Source organism: Phocoena phocoena, chromosome 19, assembly GCF_963924675.1.
Source record: "Phocoena phocoena chromosome 19, mPhoPho1.1, whole genome shotgun sequence".
In the NCBI taxonomy this organism is placed as follows: Eukaryota; Metazoa; Chordata; class Mammalia; order Artiodactyla; family Phocoenidae; genus Phocoena; species Phocoena phocoena.
The window spans coordinates 57,772,382-57,791,685 of record NC_089237.1 but is presented as its reverse complement, the minus strand read 5'-3'; the positions used below and the strand labels follow the sequence as shown (position 1 = coordinate 57,791,685).

General features: G+C 49.0%; 1 protein-coding gene across 1 annotated transcript in view; it reads left to right on the top strand.

Annotated features, from left to right (window-relative positions):
* Positions 1–19,304, top strand: part of SPECC1 (sperm antigen with calponin homology and coiled-coil domains 1) — a 181,002-nt gene that overhangs the window by 82,327 nt on the left and 79,371 nt on the right. Inside the window, exon 3 of the mRNA XM_065896521.1 lies at positions 7,062–8,638. Coding sequence (XP_065752593.1) covers positions 7,062–8,638 — 1,577 coding nt within the window. The remainder of the gene's footprint in view (positions 1–7,061; positions 8,639–19,304) is intronic.

Sequence of the window (19,304 nt, the reverse complement as noted above, 5' to 3'; positions counted from 1 at the left end):
TCACTCCTCCCCTTCTCTGTGATTTGTTTCTTTGTTTTCCTGGAGCACATCCTCAAATGACTTCCTCAGAAAGGGTGTTCACAATTTAATTTTCTGAGAATTTGCGTGTTTTGAAATGTGTTTTCCACCTCTCTGATTGATTTATAGTTAGATTGGGTATAGAATTCTAGGTTGAAAATCATTTTCCCACAGAACTCTGGAGGCGTTTACCTTGTTGCCTTCTAGCATTCAGTATTGCCTGTACATGATGATGGCCAGTCTCCTTCTCAGTTCACACCCCTTCCCTAAACTTTCAGGCATTCTTGGTATTTTGAAACTTTAAAAAAGATTTATCTATCTCCATGTAGATCTTTTTGCCTGACACGAATTCTGGAGACTCACATTCTTCAACTTTGGGGAATTGTGTGTCCGTTCTTTAATTATTTCCTCCACTCCGTTCCCACTGATCTATAGTTCTGGAACTTCTATTAATTGATTATTTGATTGCCTGGATTGGCCCTCTGTGTTTATCTTTTCTGTTTTCGTCTTGTTTCGATTCTCTTGTACACATTGAGAGAGTTCCTTGATTTTGCATTCCATTCCTTCCATTGAATCTTTTAATTTGAAAAACATATTTAAATATTCTGAGAGCTTCTTCTTGTTTTATCTCTGTTCCTTTTCCATAGCGTCCTGGCCTTGTTTTAGTGGTTGTGTGTCACCTTGAATCTCAGTGGCAAGACTTTCCCTGAGTGCCTTCTGCCAGTTAGCCTTCTACCTCCCCCTCCCTGCACTCCAGGGCCTTTGCCCATTCTGTTCACACTTTCCTAGCCTTCCTTTCTCCCTTTTATCTAGCTTGAGGTATTTTTGTGGTAATTCAGTTATGCTTATGAAGTTGTTTGATATTCAGATGTTGCTCAGAGGAGAGGACCGTATGAGAGAAGGGACGTAGAACTCATCAGTATGTAGGTGATATTTAAAATCATGGCACTGAGTAGAAGCACCAAGAAAATATTTGTAGTAAGAGAAGGGAAAAGGCCCAGGACTGAGATCTGAGGAATTCCGGCATGCAGAGAGTGGGGAGGGGGAGGAACCCGACAGGGGGTGGCTGCTGAGGTCAGAGAGAGTAGGTCAGCGTGTGTCAAAAAGGGAGGTATTGTTCCCGCCCTGCTGAGCGGATTGGAAAGGCCCATTGCAGTGGAGGTCACTGATGAACTGGCATTTGGTTGAGTAATGGGAGTGGGCAGAGGAGGGGATATAGGGGGAGACATGAAGACCACCAGTAAACACAGCTTGGGGCAGGATTCTGCTGGGAGGGGGAGGGGCAGATCAGAGATGAGCTGGAGGAAGATGTGGATTCAGATATTCTTTTAAAAATTTTTTAATTTTATTGTATAGTTGATTTACAGTGTTGTGTTAGTTTCAGGCATACAACAAAGTGATTTGGTTATACATATATAATTATCTATTCTTTTTCAGATTCTTTTCCATTATAGGTTATTACGGGATATTGAGTATAGTTCCCTGTGCTATACAGTAGGTCCTTGTTATTTACCTGTTTTTTTTTTCCTTTTTTTTTTTTTTTTTTTTTGTGGTACGCGGGCCTCTCACTGTTGGGGCCTCTCCCGTTGCGGAGCACAGGCTCCGGACGCGCAGGCTCAGCGGCCATGGCTCACGGGCCCAGCCGCTCCGCAGCATGTGGGATCTTCTCAGACCGGGGCACGAACCCGTGTCCCCTGCATCGGCAGGCAGACCCTCAACCACTGCGCCACCAGGGAAGCCCTTTTTTTCTTTTTTAATACATTTATTTATTTATTTACTTATTTATTTTTGGCTGCATTGGGTCTTCGTTGCTGCGTGTGGGCTTTCTCTAGTTGCAGTGAGCGGGGGCTACTCTTCATTGCGGTGCACTGGCTTCTCATTGCGGTGGCTTCTTTTGTTGCAGAGCACGGGCTGTAGGCGCGCGGGCTTCAGTAGTTGTGGCACACGGGCTCAGCAGCTGTGGCGCACGGGCTCTAGAGCGCTGGCTGAGTAGTTGTGGCGCACAGGCTTAGTAGCTCCGCGGCATGTGGGATCTTCCCGGACCAGGGCTCGAACCCGTGTTCCCTACATTGGCAGGCGGATTCTTAACCACTGCACCACCAGGGAAGCCCCTATTTATCTGTTTTATATACAGTGGTGTGTATCTGTTAATCCCAAACTCCTAATTTATCCCTCTCTCCCCTTTTCCCCCTGCTAACCATAAGTTTGTTTTCTATGTCTATGAGTCTGTTTCTGTTTTGTAAAGAAGTTCATTTGTGTCATTTTTAAAAGATTCCATATATAAGGGATATTGTATGATATTTCTCTTTCTCTGTCTGGCTTACTTCACTTAGTATGATAATCTCTAGGTCTATCCGTGTTGTTTCAAATAGCATTATTTCATTCTTTTTTATGACTGAGTAGTATTCCATTTGTGTGTGTGTGTGTGTGTGTGTGTGTGTGTGTGTGTGTGTGTATCTCACATTTTCTTTATCCATTCATTCGTCACTGGACACTTAGGTTGTTTCCATGTCTTGACTGTTGTAAATAGTGCTGCTGTGAACATAGGGGTGCATGTATCTTTTAAATTAAAGAGAATTAAGTGTGTTTAAATGCCAGTCAGAAGTATCCAGTGGAAAGAGAATGATACCACAAGTCACATGTGTGTTGGGGACACTGGCTAGAGCTCAGTGGGGGTGGTGGAGAGCAGAAACACCCAAATAGTGAGTATGGATGGCTGTGTGCTTAGAGATTATGCATGACCTTGGAGTGACCTTGAAGCCATGGGAAGAGGTTTGACGTTAATGCAGCAGACGAGAGGAAATACCTACAGATTCTGGAACAGAAAAATGAGAGTTTTTTAAGGGTTATTGATCCAGAACATCTCAGAGGTGGGAGAGGCTGGAATCAGGAAGCCCTGTGAGAACGTTTCAGAAATTTCAATGGAACATCCCAAGGACCTGGCCTAGATTCAATACTGAAGGGAAAGGAAAAATATGGAGACTTTTCCAAAACCAGTTAATACGTTTGAGTGACCGACTGGTTGCTTACAAAAGAAGCGGGGAGGGAAGTTTTAAATATGTTTTCAAGGTTCCTTGAACGGGAGAACCTGAAAAACGTTTGGTGCCAGTGTCAAACGTGAATAAAAAGAGTGAAGATTCTCAAAAGTGAGCCGCCGGCCAAGAGCGGAGAGGGACAAGGAGCCTGGGCAAATTAGATTTGACGGTGAAGAAATTATTGGAACTTTCCGAGAAAAAGGTTATGAAGACTTAACAGTAGGGGCTTCCCTGGTGGCTCAGTGGTTGAGAATCTGCCTGCTAATTCAGGGGACACGGGTTCGAGCCCTGGTCTGGGAAGATCCCACATGACGCGGAGCAACTAGGCCTGTGAGCCATGGCCGCTGAGCCTGCGCGTCTGGAGCCTGTGCTCCGCAACAGGAGAGGCCGCGATAGTGAGAGGCCCGCGTACTGCGATGAAGAGTGGGCCCCGCTCGCCGCAACTACAGAAAGCCCTCGCAGAGAAACGAAGACCCAACACAGCAAAAACAAATAAATTAATTAAAAAAACAAAAAAGTACCAATGCCACCGTGGATGTGAGGATTAAATTAGTCAATGCTTTAAAAAAAAAAAAAGACTTTACAGTAAAGACTAACCTAGTAGTTTAGATTTTTTAGACACAGAACGAGTGAGTCGCCTTGTGTTTAGGAGGCAGGGCAACAGGCGTGTGACGATGTGAACCACATGTATCTCCTGTAGAGCAGGTCCTCGAATCCTTGGTGCATAAACCAAAGGTTAATCACTTACTTCAGAATGCCACCGTTTCCCTCACCCGTGCACGTTAGAACAGCCCCAGTAGCATGTTCTTTAGGTAAGATGAGGAAGTCAGAAAGGGACTGAAAATATTTTATCTTCAGCTCCTGAGAATCACTTCTGAAAACCTGGTCCATGTTTGAAATGATCGCACTATTGTTCCGTACAACGTGCTTTTTGTTCTGTGGAAAGATTAATTTTTCCCACCCCCTTCTCTCTCTGTGTGTTGGCATGATAGGATTTTTCCCTCCTCTTTTTTTCTTTATTGCATAAATGTAACTATAAAAAGAAACAGGAAAATTACAGTCCGACCAGCTTAACACTCTCCCGTTGTGTTCTCTCTTCCTTTCTCGTGTGTGTCTCTGTGATACGTACTTGGATGCACCTGTGATCAACCACAGTATAATACAGTTTTTCATTTGGCATTGTGAAATGTGACACATCACACGCGGTTTAAAAAAATGATCACGTTAGGTGGAGCTTGCTTTTATTTTAACTTCTTGCAGTTGGACCACCAGCCTTGGTAGGAGTAAGCCGTGCTCTGGTGGGAGGAGGGGAAGAAGACGAAAGATTCAGGGCGCCAGCTGAGCCGGGCCCTGTCCGTGGACCCAGGCTTCCCGCCACCTTTGCTGTCGCCCTGCCCCGCTGTCCTGTGCGAGGGAGCGTGCCCAGGATGGATGGTTCCGTGGTGAGCCTTCTGAACTCAGTACTTGAAGGAGAACTGAGAAGAGGAACCCTTCTGGTGGATGGCATCGTAAGCTGGGGGACCGCCCCCCTGCCAGTGACAGTGCCGGGGTGTCTGAGCACAGGTGGGGGAGCGACACCCACCGTAGTTTGGTCTGATGATGGATTTTAGCAACCCTCTCAACTTAACCTCGGCTCGTTACAGTTTCTGAAAAGATGCGTCCAGAGATGGGAAGAGGCTTTCAGAAGATCAGGGGGCAAATTATACTGATCTTCTGGGGATGAAGTGGCAAGAACGGAAAAAGGAGCAGATGTGGTAAAAAGTATAGCTGGACTGTGTGCTTCATAATCTACAACTGGATGCATTTCATAATGTACTTTGGTTTGATGTAAGCAAATTCCTAGTGGTTTAGATAAGGCATAAGTAACACCAAGTGGCGAACAGACCAAGATTTGTTGGCAAAAGGAAGGACTGAAGCTGTAGCTGAGAATGATGCCTGGGTTGGTCTACGGTCCTCTGTCATTCTTCCCAAACCAACAAATAGCTGAAAAGGAGCCTTACTTTTAGTGGTGTTATTAGGAATGGAAAACGCCTCTATGACAGTCAGTCCTGGACTCTCAGCTTTGCCTGTTCTGACTGTAATTATGTTGAAACTTTAGTTACCCTCCAGTTTTCATTATGGTCCTTGCCAAGATTACTTCACTCCAGAGGGCTGGTGTTACTAAAATGTTTTATCGCTTAGTGGTTTTAATCTTCATTTTACAAGAATAATTAAATGCATCTTTTCTTCATCACTGTTTAGCGTGATGGCAAGTGAGGCGTCTGGACACCTACATGCATTACATGTGTATTATCGTGCTCTTAGCTTTCTGGTAACTTAATTTGGAAAAGTTAACTTAAAAACCATAACTTTCCAGTATATGAATATGACAGTTTAGCCTTTATTATGTCAGAGTTTTCAAAGCACTCAGCCGTCAGACACTTAGCAGAGGACGCCACCCGCCTCCACTTCATCCCCTCGGATTCTGGGATGCTGGGAGATGCAGCTGCTCATGTCTCAGTAGCTGTCTTGGCGGTGGGTTCAGAGCTGTTTCACCACAGTGGTTTCTGCTTCTGCCTCAGAAGACGGAGGCCTCTGCCAGCCTGTGGGCGCGTCCCTGCTCCCAACCCTCCCTACACAGCAGAGGCCTCCAACCCACGGTGCAAATGTATAAGTTACTGCGATCGGCTGTGATTCATCAAGTGTCTTCTGAGTTTGTAAAAGAGGTCCAGATTTTTCATTTTATACTTTAACCTCCAAGGGGGTTTTATTTCTAGAGCGTTTAGGAGATCGATGTCTGGGTTTTCACCCCTAGAATTTTTTTTGACTTCGTCTAGAGTAAATAGTATAAGTGAAAATTAAAAATGTAGTACAGATGAAGACTAAAAAATAACGATGGTGGTATAGGGGAAAATAACAAATAGTTCCGTACCTTACATTTCCCATTATAAGTATTCTAAATCCTGAATCATTTCCATGTTATATAAATCCGTTTGGCATTGAAGACCATCCCATAGATGAACATACTGGGCCCTTATCCTGTTGGTTCTTGTTTCTATATGAATATAAATGCACACAGCATTCACACTTAGGTTAAAAATAATAGGTCATTGAATCAGATCAGTGTCTCCTTAGTATTATTTGGGTCTTATGATTTCTTCATCGAATTTGTGCTCAGTCAGAATATGTTAATGATAGGGCTTCCCTTGGTGGCGCAGTGGTTGAGAGTCCGCCTGCCGATGCAGGGGACACGGGTTTGTGCTCTGGTCCGGGAAGATCCCACATGCCGCGGAGCGGCTGGGCCTGTGAGCCATGGCCGCTGAGCCTGCGCGTCCGGAGCCTGCGCTCCGCAACAGAAGAGGCCACAACAGTAAGAGGCCCGTGTACCGCAAAAAAAAAAAAAAAAAAAAATGTTAATGATAAAATTTTTTTGAGTTTTTATTTAGGAATTCACAACAATCCTGTATTTTGTTTAGTTGTCAGGACTCTCAGTTCAGATGTGTTCTGTTGCAAGTTACAGAAAACCCAGTTCAGGGTGACTTATGAAGGGTGACTGTTGGCTTGTGTAATTGGAAGGCTTGGGGTAGGGCCAGCCTCAGGGTGACTGGTGCACAGCTCCACAGTCCACTAAGAGCTCGGTTTCCTTCTTTCTACCCTGCATCCTCACCTTCCTCTTGTGATGGTGGTTGCCAGCCATCGCCAGACTTAACACGATTGCTCACCCGTGTCCAGTATGTTTTAGAAACTCGCCCAGGAAACCTCTCCTTGTGTCTCATGGACCTTGACTGGGGGGCTCGTGCCGTGCCTTGAATCAGCAGCCATGGCTGGGGATGGGGTTATGCTGAGTAGCTCAGCTTGTAGTCAGCTCCCCGCTGAAGTACAGGTACAGAAACCCCAGTCAGAGCTGGGTAGTTACTTAGGGGAGGGGGATGGAGGGAGGCAACAGCCGCCCTGCTCACCGTGCCCTGTAGTTGGAGTTGTTTATACAAGCGCTCGCTGGGTTTCACTGGTTTCTCCTTCTCTCTTCAGGGGCTGTGGCAGCAGCCAAGCGGACAGGCATTCCCACCCCTCGAGAACTCGCGGTAGCTGTCTCGAGAGACAGAACGCTGCCACGTGGTCCCTCCAACTCCAGGAAAGCGGTATCCAGCCCCACCTCTTCCAGCACGCCCACCCCCACCAAGCACGTGCGGGCCACTCCCACGAGACCCAGGCCGGAGCACGAAGACGCAGAGAAGGCCGCGCTCGAGTCCCAGGTTCGGGAACTCTTGGCAGAAGCCAAAGAGAAAGATGGTGAAATTAACAGGCTCCGAAGTGAACTCAAGAAATGGATGGAGAAGTGGACTCAGAACACCGAAGGGGCTGACGCTTTGGACCCAAGTGTGGACGGAGCGTCAGTCTTGCCGGGTGACTCGGAGCCTTTGATCAGAGCCCTCGAGGAGAAGAACAAGAACTTCCAGAAAGAGCTCGCTGAGCTTGAGGATGAAAACCGGGCCTTGAAGGAGAAACTGACTTATTTTGAGCATTCCCCAAATTCAGAGGGGGGAGCGAGTCACACGGGGGACAGCAGCTGCCGGACGTCGGTAACTCAGGAGTCCAGCTTCGGGAGCCCAATGGGAAATGAGTTGTCGGGCGAAATGGACGTGTGTAAAAAAAGCCCACACGAAGGTGTGTTGCGGACGTCGGGCTCTTCGAGCAGCGATGTCACCAAGGCTTCCTTGTCCCCGGACGCCTCCGACTTTGAACACATCCCAGCAGACGCCCCTCCGGGGCCCCTGTCCCCCGCCGGGAGCCTCATCAAGAGCTCCAAGTGCTTGGCGGCTGGCAGCTCCCCGCACACCGCGAGCGAGCTGTCCCTGGCGTCCCTGACGGAGAAGATCCACAGGATGGAAGAAAACCACCACAGCACTGCCGAGGAGCTGCAGGCCACGTTGCAGGAGCTGTCGGACCAGCAGCAGATGGTGCAGGAATTGACGGCTGAAAACGAGAAGCTGACGGACGAGAAGACGCTCCTGGAAGCATCCTTTCATCAGCACCGGGAGAGGGCGGAGCAGCTGAGTCAGGAGAACGAGAAGCTGATGACCCTCCTGCAGGAGCGAGTCAAGAGCGGGGAGCTCAGCACCCAGGAAGGAAAAATCCTGGAGCTGGAGCAGAATTGCACGGAGATCCTGGAGCAGGGCCGCTTCGAGCGGGACAAGCTGCTCAACATGCAGCAGCAGCTGACCTGCCGTCTGAGGAAGGGCGGGGAGGACCGGGGGGCTCTGGAGACGGTCCGGCTCCTGGAGGAGGAGAACGGGGAACGGACCACCTTCCTGGAGCCGGAACGGCGCGACAGCGGGACCATGGCCGAGACCCTGGAGGAGTGTCGGGTTCCCTTGGAAGGGCTCAAGGTGGAGAACGGGTCTCTGAAGGCGCACCTGGAGAATGAGAAGCCGAAAGCCGTAGAGACCAGCCCCCCGGGGCACACGGCCGAGGGCTGTGAGGTTCAGGAAATGTTGACAGTGGCCCAAGCCGAGAAGGACCAGCTGGAACAGTCCTGCGCGGAGCTCAGACAGGAACTGCTGAAGGCACGTGGTGAGGTTAAGCGTGTCTCAAGCGTGCTGTCCAAGGTAAGGGGCGTTCTCTCTGCCAGTGTTTGCTCATCCTTGAAAGTGCAGCCCTCCTCGGCCTTTAGAGGCACACGGCACAGAGAATCAGGCACTCGATTTCATTCATAATCCAGCATTCTAGCCTGACGATCTGTCAGAGTCCAGACAGACTGGGGATGCAGAAACGAGACACCCCAGTTTCTGGCTGCAGCAGTTGAATGTGTAGTGGGGATATAGTGAGTCTGATGCAGGGATAAAGGTGATGCGGGGTTAAAGAGCGTCGCAGAGGACAGCCCGGAGTCCAGTGCCCAGAGGAACACCTAGAAAAACGTGGATAAAGGAGGTAGTAGTGCCGGAGGACTTGCTGGAAGAGGTGGCAGTAAGCTGAGTCTTGAAGGGATGAGTGAGAGGCATCCAGGTCTCTCGGATACCATGCTTTGGGCACCTAGGAACAGAAAATTAAAACCACCCCAAGTTTCCCCACCAAGTAATGCTATAACCACTGTTTTGGTGTTTTCTTCTAGATGTGTGTGTGTGTGTGTGTGTGTGTGTGTGTGTGTGTGTCCCACAAGTTAAAGCAAATTTTTTTTAGAGTCATCCTGTGTATATTAAGTTTTTAAAAATCTGATGTTTCCTGAGCGTGTTATTAACTATTAACTATTAGTTAATCATTAACTCTTCATTAACTATTTAATAGTTAATATCTATTAACTGTTATCATTATTCTTTGAAACATGATGTTGAAGGCCAGATAGTACTCTGTTCTATAAATATTTCCTAAGTACTTTGCTAGTCACCTGTTGTTGAACATTTTTGTTCTTTTCCAGTCTTTCAATAGGGTAAATCATTTTTTATCTCTCTGTCTTAGGAAAAATTCCTACTCATTGACTTACTGTGTCAGAGTATGACTGTTTTAAGGACTTTGAATGCATTTGGCCAGATTGGCTGCCAGGAGTGTGACACAGGTGTGCTCCCACCAGCAGAGGGATTCCCTGACCTGTAGCCAACACGTGGTATCAAGTTGTTGGGTCATTCAGATCTGGTTTTCATTTCTTCTTTGACCCTTCCCCTTTTTACTTAGAAAGATCTTCCCCAACCCAGGATCGAATAAATGATCACCACCTTCATTTTTAAAAATAATCCTTTAATCAGTCTGGACCTTTGTTCTGTGGTGAAGATTGCTGGTGATTGTGTGACATTCTTTTTTTTATATATAAATTTATTTATTTATTCATTTTTGGCTACATTGTGTCTTCGTTGCTGCGCATGGGCTTTCTCTAGTTGCGGCGAGCGGGGGCTACTCTTTCTTGCAGTGCGCGGGCCTCTCATTGCGGTGGCCTCTCCTGTTGTGGAGCACAGGCTCTAGGCACATGGGCTTCAGCAGTTGTGGCATGCAGGCTCAGTAGTTGTGGCTCGCAGGCTCTAGAGCGCAGGCTCAGTAGTTGTGGCACACGGGCATGGTAGCTCTGCGGCATGTGGGATCTTTCCGGACCAGGGCTCGAACCCGTGTCCCCTGCATTGGCAGGCGGATTCTCAACCACTGTGCCACCAGGGAAGCCCGATTGTGTGATATTCTGCCCACCCACAGAGCAGTGCTGGAAAAGTGTAGACAGGTGGCTTCCAATTTCCTGTTTCCTCTAAGCTCTGGGTCTGTGATTTAGGGGTCCCTTGGTGAGAGAGCTTGAAAACATCTTCCCACCTTATTTCAGAGGCTGTCACTCTTTTAAGAAACAAATTTGCCCTGAACCCCCAGGGGGATTTCTCTTTCCTGCTTTATCTGCCTTAAGAATTGTCACTGATTGACAGTTGAGCCTGATTCTGGCATTGGGCCGATCTGAGTGGTGGGCAGTGTTAGAAGTTTTTATCATTGTGTTCTGAATTCACAGCATTTTATTGAAAGTGTGGAAGCGGGTACCCTTGGCAGGTACTAGCCAGGTGCCCATGTGAACTGTCGGTTGGTAATTTGTAGCTTTACATTGAGATTTCGTGTCTGGAATAATCCCACCTCTGTTACTCTGTTGCAAAATGTTTGATCTCCCAGGCAACTTTCTTGAAGTCCTCCCTCAGTCCTTCATCTGTCTCTTTGTTATTTCCACTGGCATTACATTAAATACGTGCATCAGCGAGAAATAATTCGGCATCTTAAGACAATAGCTTATTTTTCTGATCAAAAAGTTGTATATTCATCACAGAAGGTTTAGAAAATACAGAAAAGTTTTAAGAAGAAAATAAATATTACCTTTAATCTCACTACTTGGAGGAAAAAAATGCCGCTAACATTTTTACTCTTTGTCTTTTCAGACATTTTCCTAGGTTAAGCACATTTTGACATGCATACAAACTTGAACTGGCATAATTACAATATTTAATCTTCCAATTCAGGAGAATAGAGTATGTCACTCCACATTCTGTGAACACAAAGACCCAGTTGGATTAGTTTATCAATTCTCCTATTAATCTGTTTCTGATTAATTTGTTTCTACTTTTATCTTTATCAGTTCTTTCATCCTGCCTTTTGTATATTTCTTTGGTTTCTTCTTAGTTTCTTGAGTAGAATTCTTTGTTCATTTAAGTTTATCCTTTCTTGGTTGATAGTATAAGTATTTAAAGCTATGAATTTGCCCCTTATTATAGCTTTGGCTAAATGAAGACAGTAAAGTCTAGAATTTTCTAGGATAAATGGAGTCTATTTTGGAGAGAAAGAAAAGGCATTTTTTAATATATATGCTTTAAATCAAGCTGTTTATTATATTATTTGTATATTCCATATCTTTATTAATTGCTTGCTGATTAGAATGATCACATACTTGACAGTAGGATGAAAAAGGTCCTAGCTAGTATTTTGACATGAATTGGAGGTAAAAGGTGTGAGGCATGATGTCACAGATTGAGATCTTAGGTCTGTGATTTTGTGCTTGTACACAGAGAAGTTGTAACTTCTAATCTTTATCCCCTTTTCTGTTACGTAGGAAAGTAAAACCCAGATCTCCTAGCCTGACTAATAGCTTATTGTAGCCCCACCGAAGCATATCAACTGACCCACCAGCAACCGTGAATTTAGATGGTAAGACGTAGGGATTCTTGCCTGAAGGAAACCAGAGCACTTTTAGCACAAAACTCTAATGAGGATATAAATGCTGGACCAGCTAGAACGCTTGGGTCCTCCTGACTCAGCTGGTGGTTAATTTGGTGACCATGGGCCCCTTCCAAGTGTACAGTAGAAGCGTGATGGTAGAGGGATCCTGGCCTTGTTCCTGATTTAAAGGGAGTGCTTTCAGCATTTCATCATGAAGGATGTCCATGGTAGGCATTGGCTATATACCTTTTATTGAGTTATGCAAGTATTTTGCGAAGAATTAGTGTTTTAATTTCATTGCTTGTTTTTAAAAAAAGGATGGGGATTGAATTTTTCTGTATTTGCTGTAGACCTTAGACATCTGTAAGATCTATGCAGTAGATCTTGTACATCTACTAAAATCTTATAGTTTTTATATAATCATAATGAGTTTTCTCCTTTAATGTGTGAATGAGGTAGATTAGGGTAACAGACTTTCTAAGGCAGTCTGATGTTAAGCCACTTTAGCATTCCTGGGTAAATTCTAAGTCTCCAGTTCTCAACTGCTTCACTGGACACTTTGCATAGAACTTTCAAACGTAACCTCCTTAAGCAGATGCCAGGGTGGCTGTCCTCTTTGTCACCAAGCAGACTGCGTGGTGCTGAACAGCTCTTGCCCTTGAGCCCTGCATCCGTCCACCTAATTCTTGGCAGAAGGTGAATATTACGAGAAAAGAACAAAATAACCTATTTACAGAGAGGAAAGGCAATGCCAAGCCATCCTGTGACCTTTTAGATTTAGTAAATCTGTAGAAGTCTCCAGTTTAGATAAGTTACTTAAGTGACTCAGATACTGTTAGAAGAGCCTCGGAAAGGCCTTAAAAAGTACTTTTTTTTGGTACGGGGCGAGGGGGTGGGGTGCGTATGTGTCAGTTCCTCATACAGTGAGTGGACAGTTGGCGGGTGTGTTTGTTAATGGTGTGAATGTTTTGTAGTAGCCTTTCTCTTCCTCTCATTTCTTTGTCTTCAGCTAATGTCTTCATTCTTTGAGCGTCTGTGACACCCATTATATAACTTTGCTGGCAGCTTTCTGTGTGAGTATGTAACCTACCTCTGCACAGCTTTGAGGGAGGGGCTGATTTCCACCGAATCCTGAGGTCTCGGCCTCCTGCGATTGCACACGTGCCTGCCCCAGCCAGCCAGGGGCGTGGAGTTGGACCACATCATTGTTTCCAGACTATAATGCAACCCAGGTTTACATTTTTTTGACTTTCAAGTTTTCATTCATTTGGGATCTTGATGTCAAGCTAGAGAATGTATAAGGCTTAGAACCTAGACGTTTTCAGAGAAAACACTGATGTTTTTCCCCTCCTGAGGTTGAAAGCTTATAGGTGGTATCCTTTGAAATTCAGTTCTTTCTGCAAAAGCTCAGGTGTTTTGTCCCGAGGAGTAAGGGGATCGTAAAGAAACACTTGCTGTGAATGGTCGGGGAAAACTAGAGGTGACTTGGTGATCGTGCGACCATCGTTGGTCACCAAGGCAGAATAATTAGGGTAGCTACTGGCCACAAACGGCAAAAGCAGAATTCGAGAGGACGGCGTGGCCGACCGGATGATCCTGTCCCTGTGACTGAGAATAGGACCCTGCCAGGACTGGAGGGACCTGGACCCTGCCTTAAATAGCAGGTGGTCCGTGAGGATACCCAGGTGACGCTTTGGACCGTGAGAAACAGACCCCTGGTGTCGGTGCCCGAGCCGGCAGATGCGCACCCTACCCCGTAACCCAGAGCCTGGGGTCCAGGCGGGGTAACGTCACGGCTCCAGGCTGGCGGCTCCATGACCCTCTCAGCCCTCCTGCCTGGGGTGCAGGTGAGCGCGACCTCTTGAGCGTCTGGTCCCCACGGTCCCTGCAGGCAGGAGGCTCTCAGTCCCGTGGGAAGAACTTTCCCTGGGAGCCCCTCAGCAGCCCTCCCTTTATACCTGGTCAGAACTGGGTCACACACCCTCCCTTGGTCACCTGCCCTGAAATCACAGGATCACAGCCTGATTCCTGAATAAATGGGCGTTCTAAGTAAGAAAAGAAGGGGGAATGGCCCCTGGGTAGGTGAGCCGTTGCCACAGCCAGCAGGACTCCACGTGGTCACTGCCCCACCCGTCTGCTTGTCTGCTTCCCCCTCCAGCCTCGGCCCCTTCACTGCCCTCCCACCACCCCCATCCCCGCCGGGCGCAGTTCCCGCCCTCAGGTGTGGCTGCCCCCTTCCTCCCCCTGCAGGTCCTGTCTTAAGCTTTAGGTCTCAACTGCAGCGTCCCTTCTTTAGGGAGACCCTCAGCTCTGGGGGGCTGTGGGCTTGTGGACCCAGGTGATCATGTCCCGAATGAGGTGGGGCCTCTTGCCCACCCCGGGCACCTCGGTGGTGCTGAGTTGGGCCTGAGCGCCATTCTCTTCTTTTTTAACTTGACCGCAGGGCTGGTCTCTGAAGCCTCTGGCCACCCCAGCGCTCACCTCCCCGGTGAGATCTTGGGAAACACCTCGGGGAGCATCACAGCCCTGGCTTCTGAAGGTCTCCTCGAGGGTTCCCCGGTGAAATACAGATTTTTTACCCTCTTCCTTGAGTTTTCCGTCGCCATTTTTCTTTTTCCAGAACAAAAGTGCAGACTGAGTTAGCCTGTCTATTCCCTGTCCCGTGCAGAATAGCACTGCAAAAAATAGTGCAAACGCAGGCCAGAGCGAATGAGACCCGGCTCTCCATCAGCGGGGTCTGCTCAGAACAGGGCCAAGAGTCAGCAGCAGGAGTTTTGGAATAACCAAGTTCGATGTAAAACAAACACAACAAAATAACACACGCTCGTGGTACAGTCACTCAAGCCGTCATACTGTGTACAGGCGTGACATGTCACTTCTTCCATGCATTAAGCACCCGGTAAATGCTTGTTGAGTGAGTGAGTAAATGAATGAAGGAATGAATGTCAGAGAGACTCGCAACAGAATTAGGAGAGCGAGGCTGCTAGAATTTTACATCAGTATGTTAAAAAGTAAAACTTTATCATATTTTAATAACAGCTTCCGTTTTAGTAGGCACTCTTAGGGCCTTTAGGTCATTTAACCTCACTTAATCGTCGTAGTTTTAGGCTGTAGGTACTGTCATTACCTGTCGTTTTTTTCCGTTGAGGAAACTGAGGCAGAGAATGCTTAAGTTACGAGGCTTAATTAATTAACTGATGAAGGCCAGGATTCAAAGTCGGGTCTGACCCCCGAGCTCGTATTCTTAATCCCTGACTTACACTGCTTCCTGGTTACGTGACAGTAAAGAGGAGAGAGAAAGAACCATCGAAAGCAGACCTTAAGGGCTCAAATACAGTGTAGTCTCACGGGGGCCAAAGCCCTTTGGTTTGAAGAAAGCAACCGGTTGGGTCTCGATGAGCTAGGAAAGATTTTCTTACGTGTAAACACAGTAGAGAAGTTCTCAGCGAAAAGCTGAGTCATCAAGACACGTCCTCTTGTTTGATTTATAACCTGAATCCTGAGGGGAGTCAGGGTTTCCCAGGTGTGTTGGTGGGGCGGGAACAGCGGGAGTGTCGCAGGAAGAGAACAGCAAGCTCTTGGCCGCCGATCGAGGAAGTGGTTTGCAGTTGCTGAGTGCACGGTGGCCACCTGCGGGGGGCCCGGAGGAGACCCAGTCGAGAGCTTTGAACTGTACCCTCAAGCCAGTGGGAGCCTCTGAAGAATTTTTTTTTTTAATGCCAGCTTTATGGAGGTACAATTCATATAAAGCGTACAAGTCTGTGGGGTTTAGTGTATTCTCAGAGCTGCGCAGCCGTCGCCACAATCACTTTTAGAGCGTATTTATCACCTTGTACCTGGGAGCAGCCACCTCCTCAGTATCCCCTCCCCTGCAGCCCCTGGCAGCCACGGCTGCTCTGTCTTCTGTCCCTGTAGATTTGTCTGATCCGGACATTTCATCTAAATGGAGTTGAAGTCTGTGGCCTTTTGCGTCTGGCTTCTTTCCCTTGACATAACGTTTTCGGGGTTCATCCGCATCGTACCGTGAGCCAGAACTTCATTCCTGCTTAGAGCTGAGCGATAGTCCGTTGTCGGGACGGACCACGTTTTGTTTATCCCGTCGTCAGTTGATGGACAGGCGGGTCGTCCGGGGGTGTGCGGGAGAGAAGAGGGTTCAGCTCATCGCAGATCTCTGGCTGTGTCACCGTCAGCTGATGGACAGGCGGGTCGTGCTGCTTACCGTAAGGTGGGGTGTCACGGAACACGGAGCAGGTCTGAGGAGGGACGGCTGTCGGACGTTGGAGTAGTGGAGCCAGAAGGGACGTCCAGGCCGGCAAAGCCCGGCTGCTCTCGGAACCTGCCGACCCAGCCACGGGCAGATGCTGAGGCCGGACGGAGATGCCTCTGAGTCCAGGAGGCCCCTCCGTTCTCGTGCCCGAGGACCCCTTGCCCCTCCGGTATCTGAGACACAGGAAGGATACAAGTAGGAGAACACCCTGCATGTACCTTTGCTGGGGTTCGCAAAGCGTCTCAGTGGCGTCAGGGGAGGACGCGTCCTTGCAGGTAGGGTGGGTAGGATTCTAAACTTGCCGTCACCACCCTCTGCCCATGTAGACGACCCTCACCCGCCGTGGTCAGATCACCTGGTGGTGAAACCATGCCAACCACTTGTCCACTCCCCTGGGAGAGAATCTAGGGGTGTGTGTGGTGACCCCCGTGGCCAGCCCAGGAATGCTCTGTAATATCTGGGGGGACGGGGGGCGCCCCCAGGGCCCCCAGCACCGAAGCCCTCCTCTCCCGAGCACCCCGCTGGAGCCCCTCCCCGAACCTGCCCTCTGTGGGGAGAGCCACCGCCTTCCGGGGTGAGTGCCCCCATGGCTAATCCACTGGGGGTGAGGGCGTGGAGAAAGGCCTGGCCCTTGGCCCTTGCTTCAGCGTGGGGCAGCCCTGCAGGGCGTCCTGGGGCAGAGCTGCCCTGGGAGGAGCTGAGCCTCTGCTGTGACCGCTCCACCGCTGCCCCCCTCTGCCGCCGGCCCTGCCCCCGCCCCTGCAGGTGTGGGTCTCCACAGTGCTCCCGGGTGAGTTCCTTGTGCACAGCCCAGAGATCTCGGGGTCAGTTTCCCTGGGAACAGGCCTCTGACAATAGCGGGTCCTCAGTTTCAGTGTCTGACAGGCCAGAGGGAAGGTGGTGAGCCTTGCTGAGATCCCAGCCCCGTCCGTCTGGCTCAGGCTGAGCCCCGCAAGACAGTCCCTCTTGAGTGGTCTCTGCTGCCGCCTGCCCTTGCTGGTTGTCAGAGCATCAGGGATGGCTTTAAGCGCCACCTTTCCTGGGCTCCCAGGGAATTCATCTGACATATTTGTGGTGCAGTTCTGCACGGCCCATTTCTAGAGAAAGTTGGCTTCTGAAGAGGAGAGGTGCTTGGAACACGTGAGTGGTTTCTCACTTTAAAGGGAAGCGTTGGAAAGAAACCACGTCACCGGGTGTGTGAGCGCCGAGTGCGGTTCTTGGACTAGAGGAGCTGGGCTCAGGGGAACTGGCTGGGTGCGGGGGCAGCCGGAACCCGACAGCCGTCAGGGGCAGGCTGCTGGTCTGAGCGGCTGAACAGACTGTTCTTTTCAAATGATTTAATTTTTCTCTCCTTCAGTTTACTCTGTGAGAGGAATATAACAGTACCTCCCTGTTACTACCCAGCCCCTGGGGGAAGAGTTGTGAAGCTACTTAGGGTTTTTCTTTTTCTTCTTCTTTTAAATAAAAGAGCTTTCCAGAATACATGGCTAAGCTTGAGAGAATTATCCCCAAATCAAGAAGGAAGAGCGAGGTGTGTAATTTGGACGAGTGCACTCACTGGCGTATGGGTTGGCTGGCCTCAGCTGTGCTCGGCACACGTCACGGGGGCCCCTCCCCGCCGCTGAGCTTACGCTGGTGCCTGTGCTCATGACCCCAACATGGAGGACGTAACGGGAGCCCAGAGCCGCTGAGAGGCCGGCAGCCTCTGCTACACGCAGAGACCCTCCTCAGGCCCTCGGCCTTGCCTCGCCTGGTCACATCCTCCCGATTTAGTCCCAGCCAAGTAATGGGCGTGTTTCTAGACCCCAGGGGAGCAGCCCTCAGCCTGAGGGTCCCATGATGTGGAGCCTGGTCACTCTGCAGAAGAAAAGCCAGGTCTGACTCGGGATGCAAGACTCACAGGTGCCCTCCGTGGCCGCTTTTTTTTTTTTCTTTTTTTGCGGTACGCGGGCCTCTCACTGTTGTGGCCCCTCCCGTTGCGGAGCACAGGCTCCGGACGCGCAGGCGCAGCGGCCATGGCTCACGGGCCCAGCCGCTCCGCGGCACGTGGGATCTTCCCGGACCGGGGCACGAACCTGCGTCCCCCGCATCGGCAGGCGGACTCTCAACCACTGCGCCACCAGGGAAGCCCTGTGGCTGCTTTTTAAAGGCTGCCAGACGTCAGCCTTCTGGTAGCCAACATGTAGTGGTTCTTTCTCCTTAGGAGTTGCCTTCCGTTTATTAAAGTAGCTATCACAGAACATAAGACTTCTGGTGTTTTCCATGTGTTGTAATTTTCATGGACCTGTATTATCATTTAATGTGCGTACACGAAGACAGAGAGAAATAAGTTTCCTTCACATGCCTACCACGTGCCAGGCACTGTGATAAACTCGTGAAGTGCACTGTTTCATTTAATTGTTCAGATGAGGAAACTGAGGCAGGGAGCTGGAAGGATACAGGGCTTGGTCTGGCGGAACTGGGATTTGAACTCTGCAGTCTGGCTCCGGGCCTGCAGCCTCCGCCCCTTGGATGTCACACAGCAGCCTTCAGGCTCCCGACCCCGCTGCAACGATGGGCATGGCCCTCCAGAGCCACCCTTTCTCACCATCACTCTCTCCCTTACCTTGCCCACACCGGCGCTCACGCTATCTCTCTCTCTCCCTCCCTCCCTCTCTCTCTATCTCTCTCTCTCTCCCTCCCTCTCTCTCCCTCTCTCTCTCTCTCTCTCTCTCCCTCCCTCCCTCTCTCTCTCTGTCTCTCCCTCTCTCTCTCTCTCTCTCTGTCTCTCCCTCTCTACCTCTCTCTCTCTGTCTCTCTGCTCCTCCCTTCTTCCCTTCCTTAGTTATCCTTTGTCACAACCTCCCAGTTGAAAACCAGTGCAATACTGCCCTCCAGTGTTTGTTTATTCATTCATCAGCTACCCATTAGATGCCTCCTGTGGGTCTGGCGGTGTTGGCACCAGGGATAGATACACCGGGGAAGACTGCAGATGGGCTCTGTCCCCACAGAGCTTACGGCCCACACGTTTTGTACATTAAATGCAGTTGGAAAAAAACTGTATCATATATGGAGGCCCCCTCTCCCAAATCTAGTAAGAAATGTGTTAGGTATCAAGCTTATGTTACCTACCAAATATATAGTTATTTAATAACAGAACTACAGAAACAGGGTATAGTTCATAATAATAAAATGATCAGTACATTCAGACAATAGAACACAATGCAGCCTCTAAAGTAGTGACTTAGGGAATCCCCTGGCGGTCCAGTGGTTAGCACTTGGTGCTTTCATGGCCGAGGGGCCCGGGTTCAGTCCCTGGTTGGGGAACTAAGATCCCACAAGCCTTGTGGCTTGGCCAAAAAAAA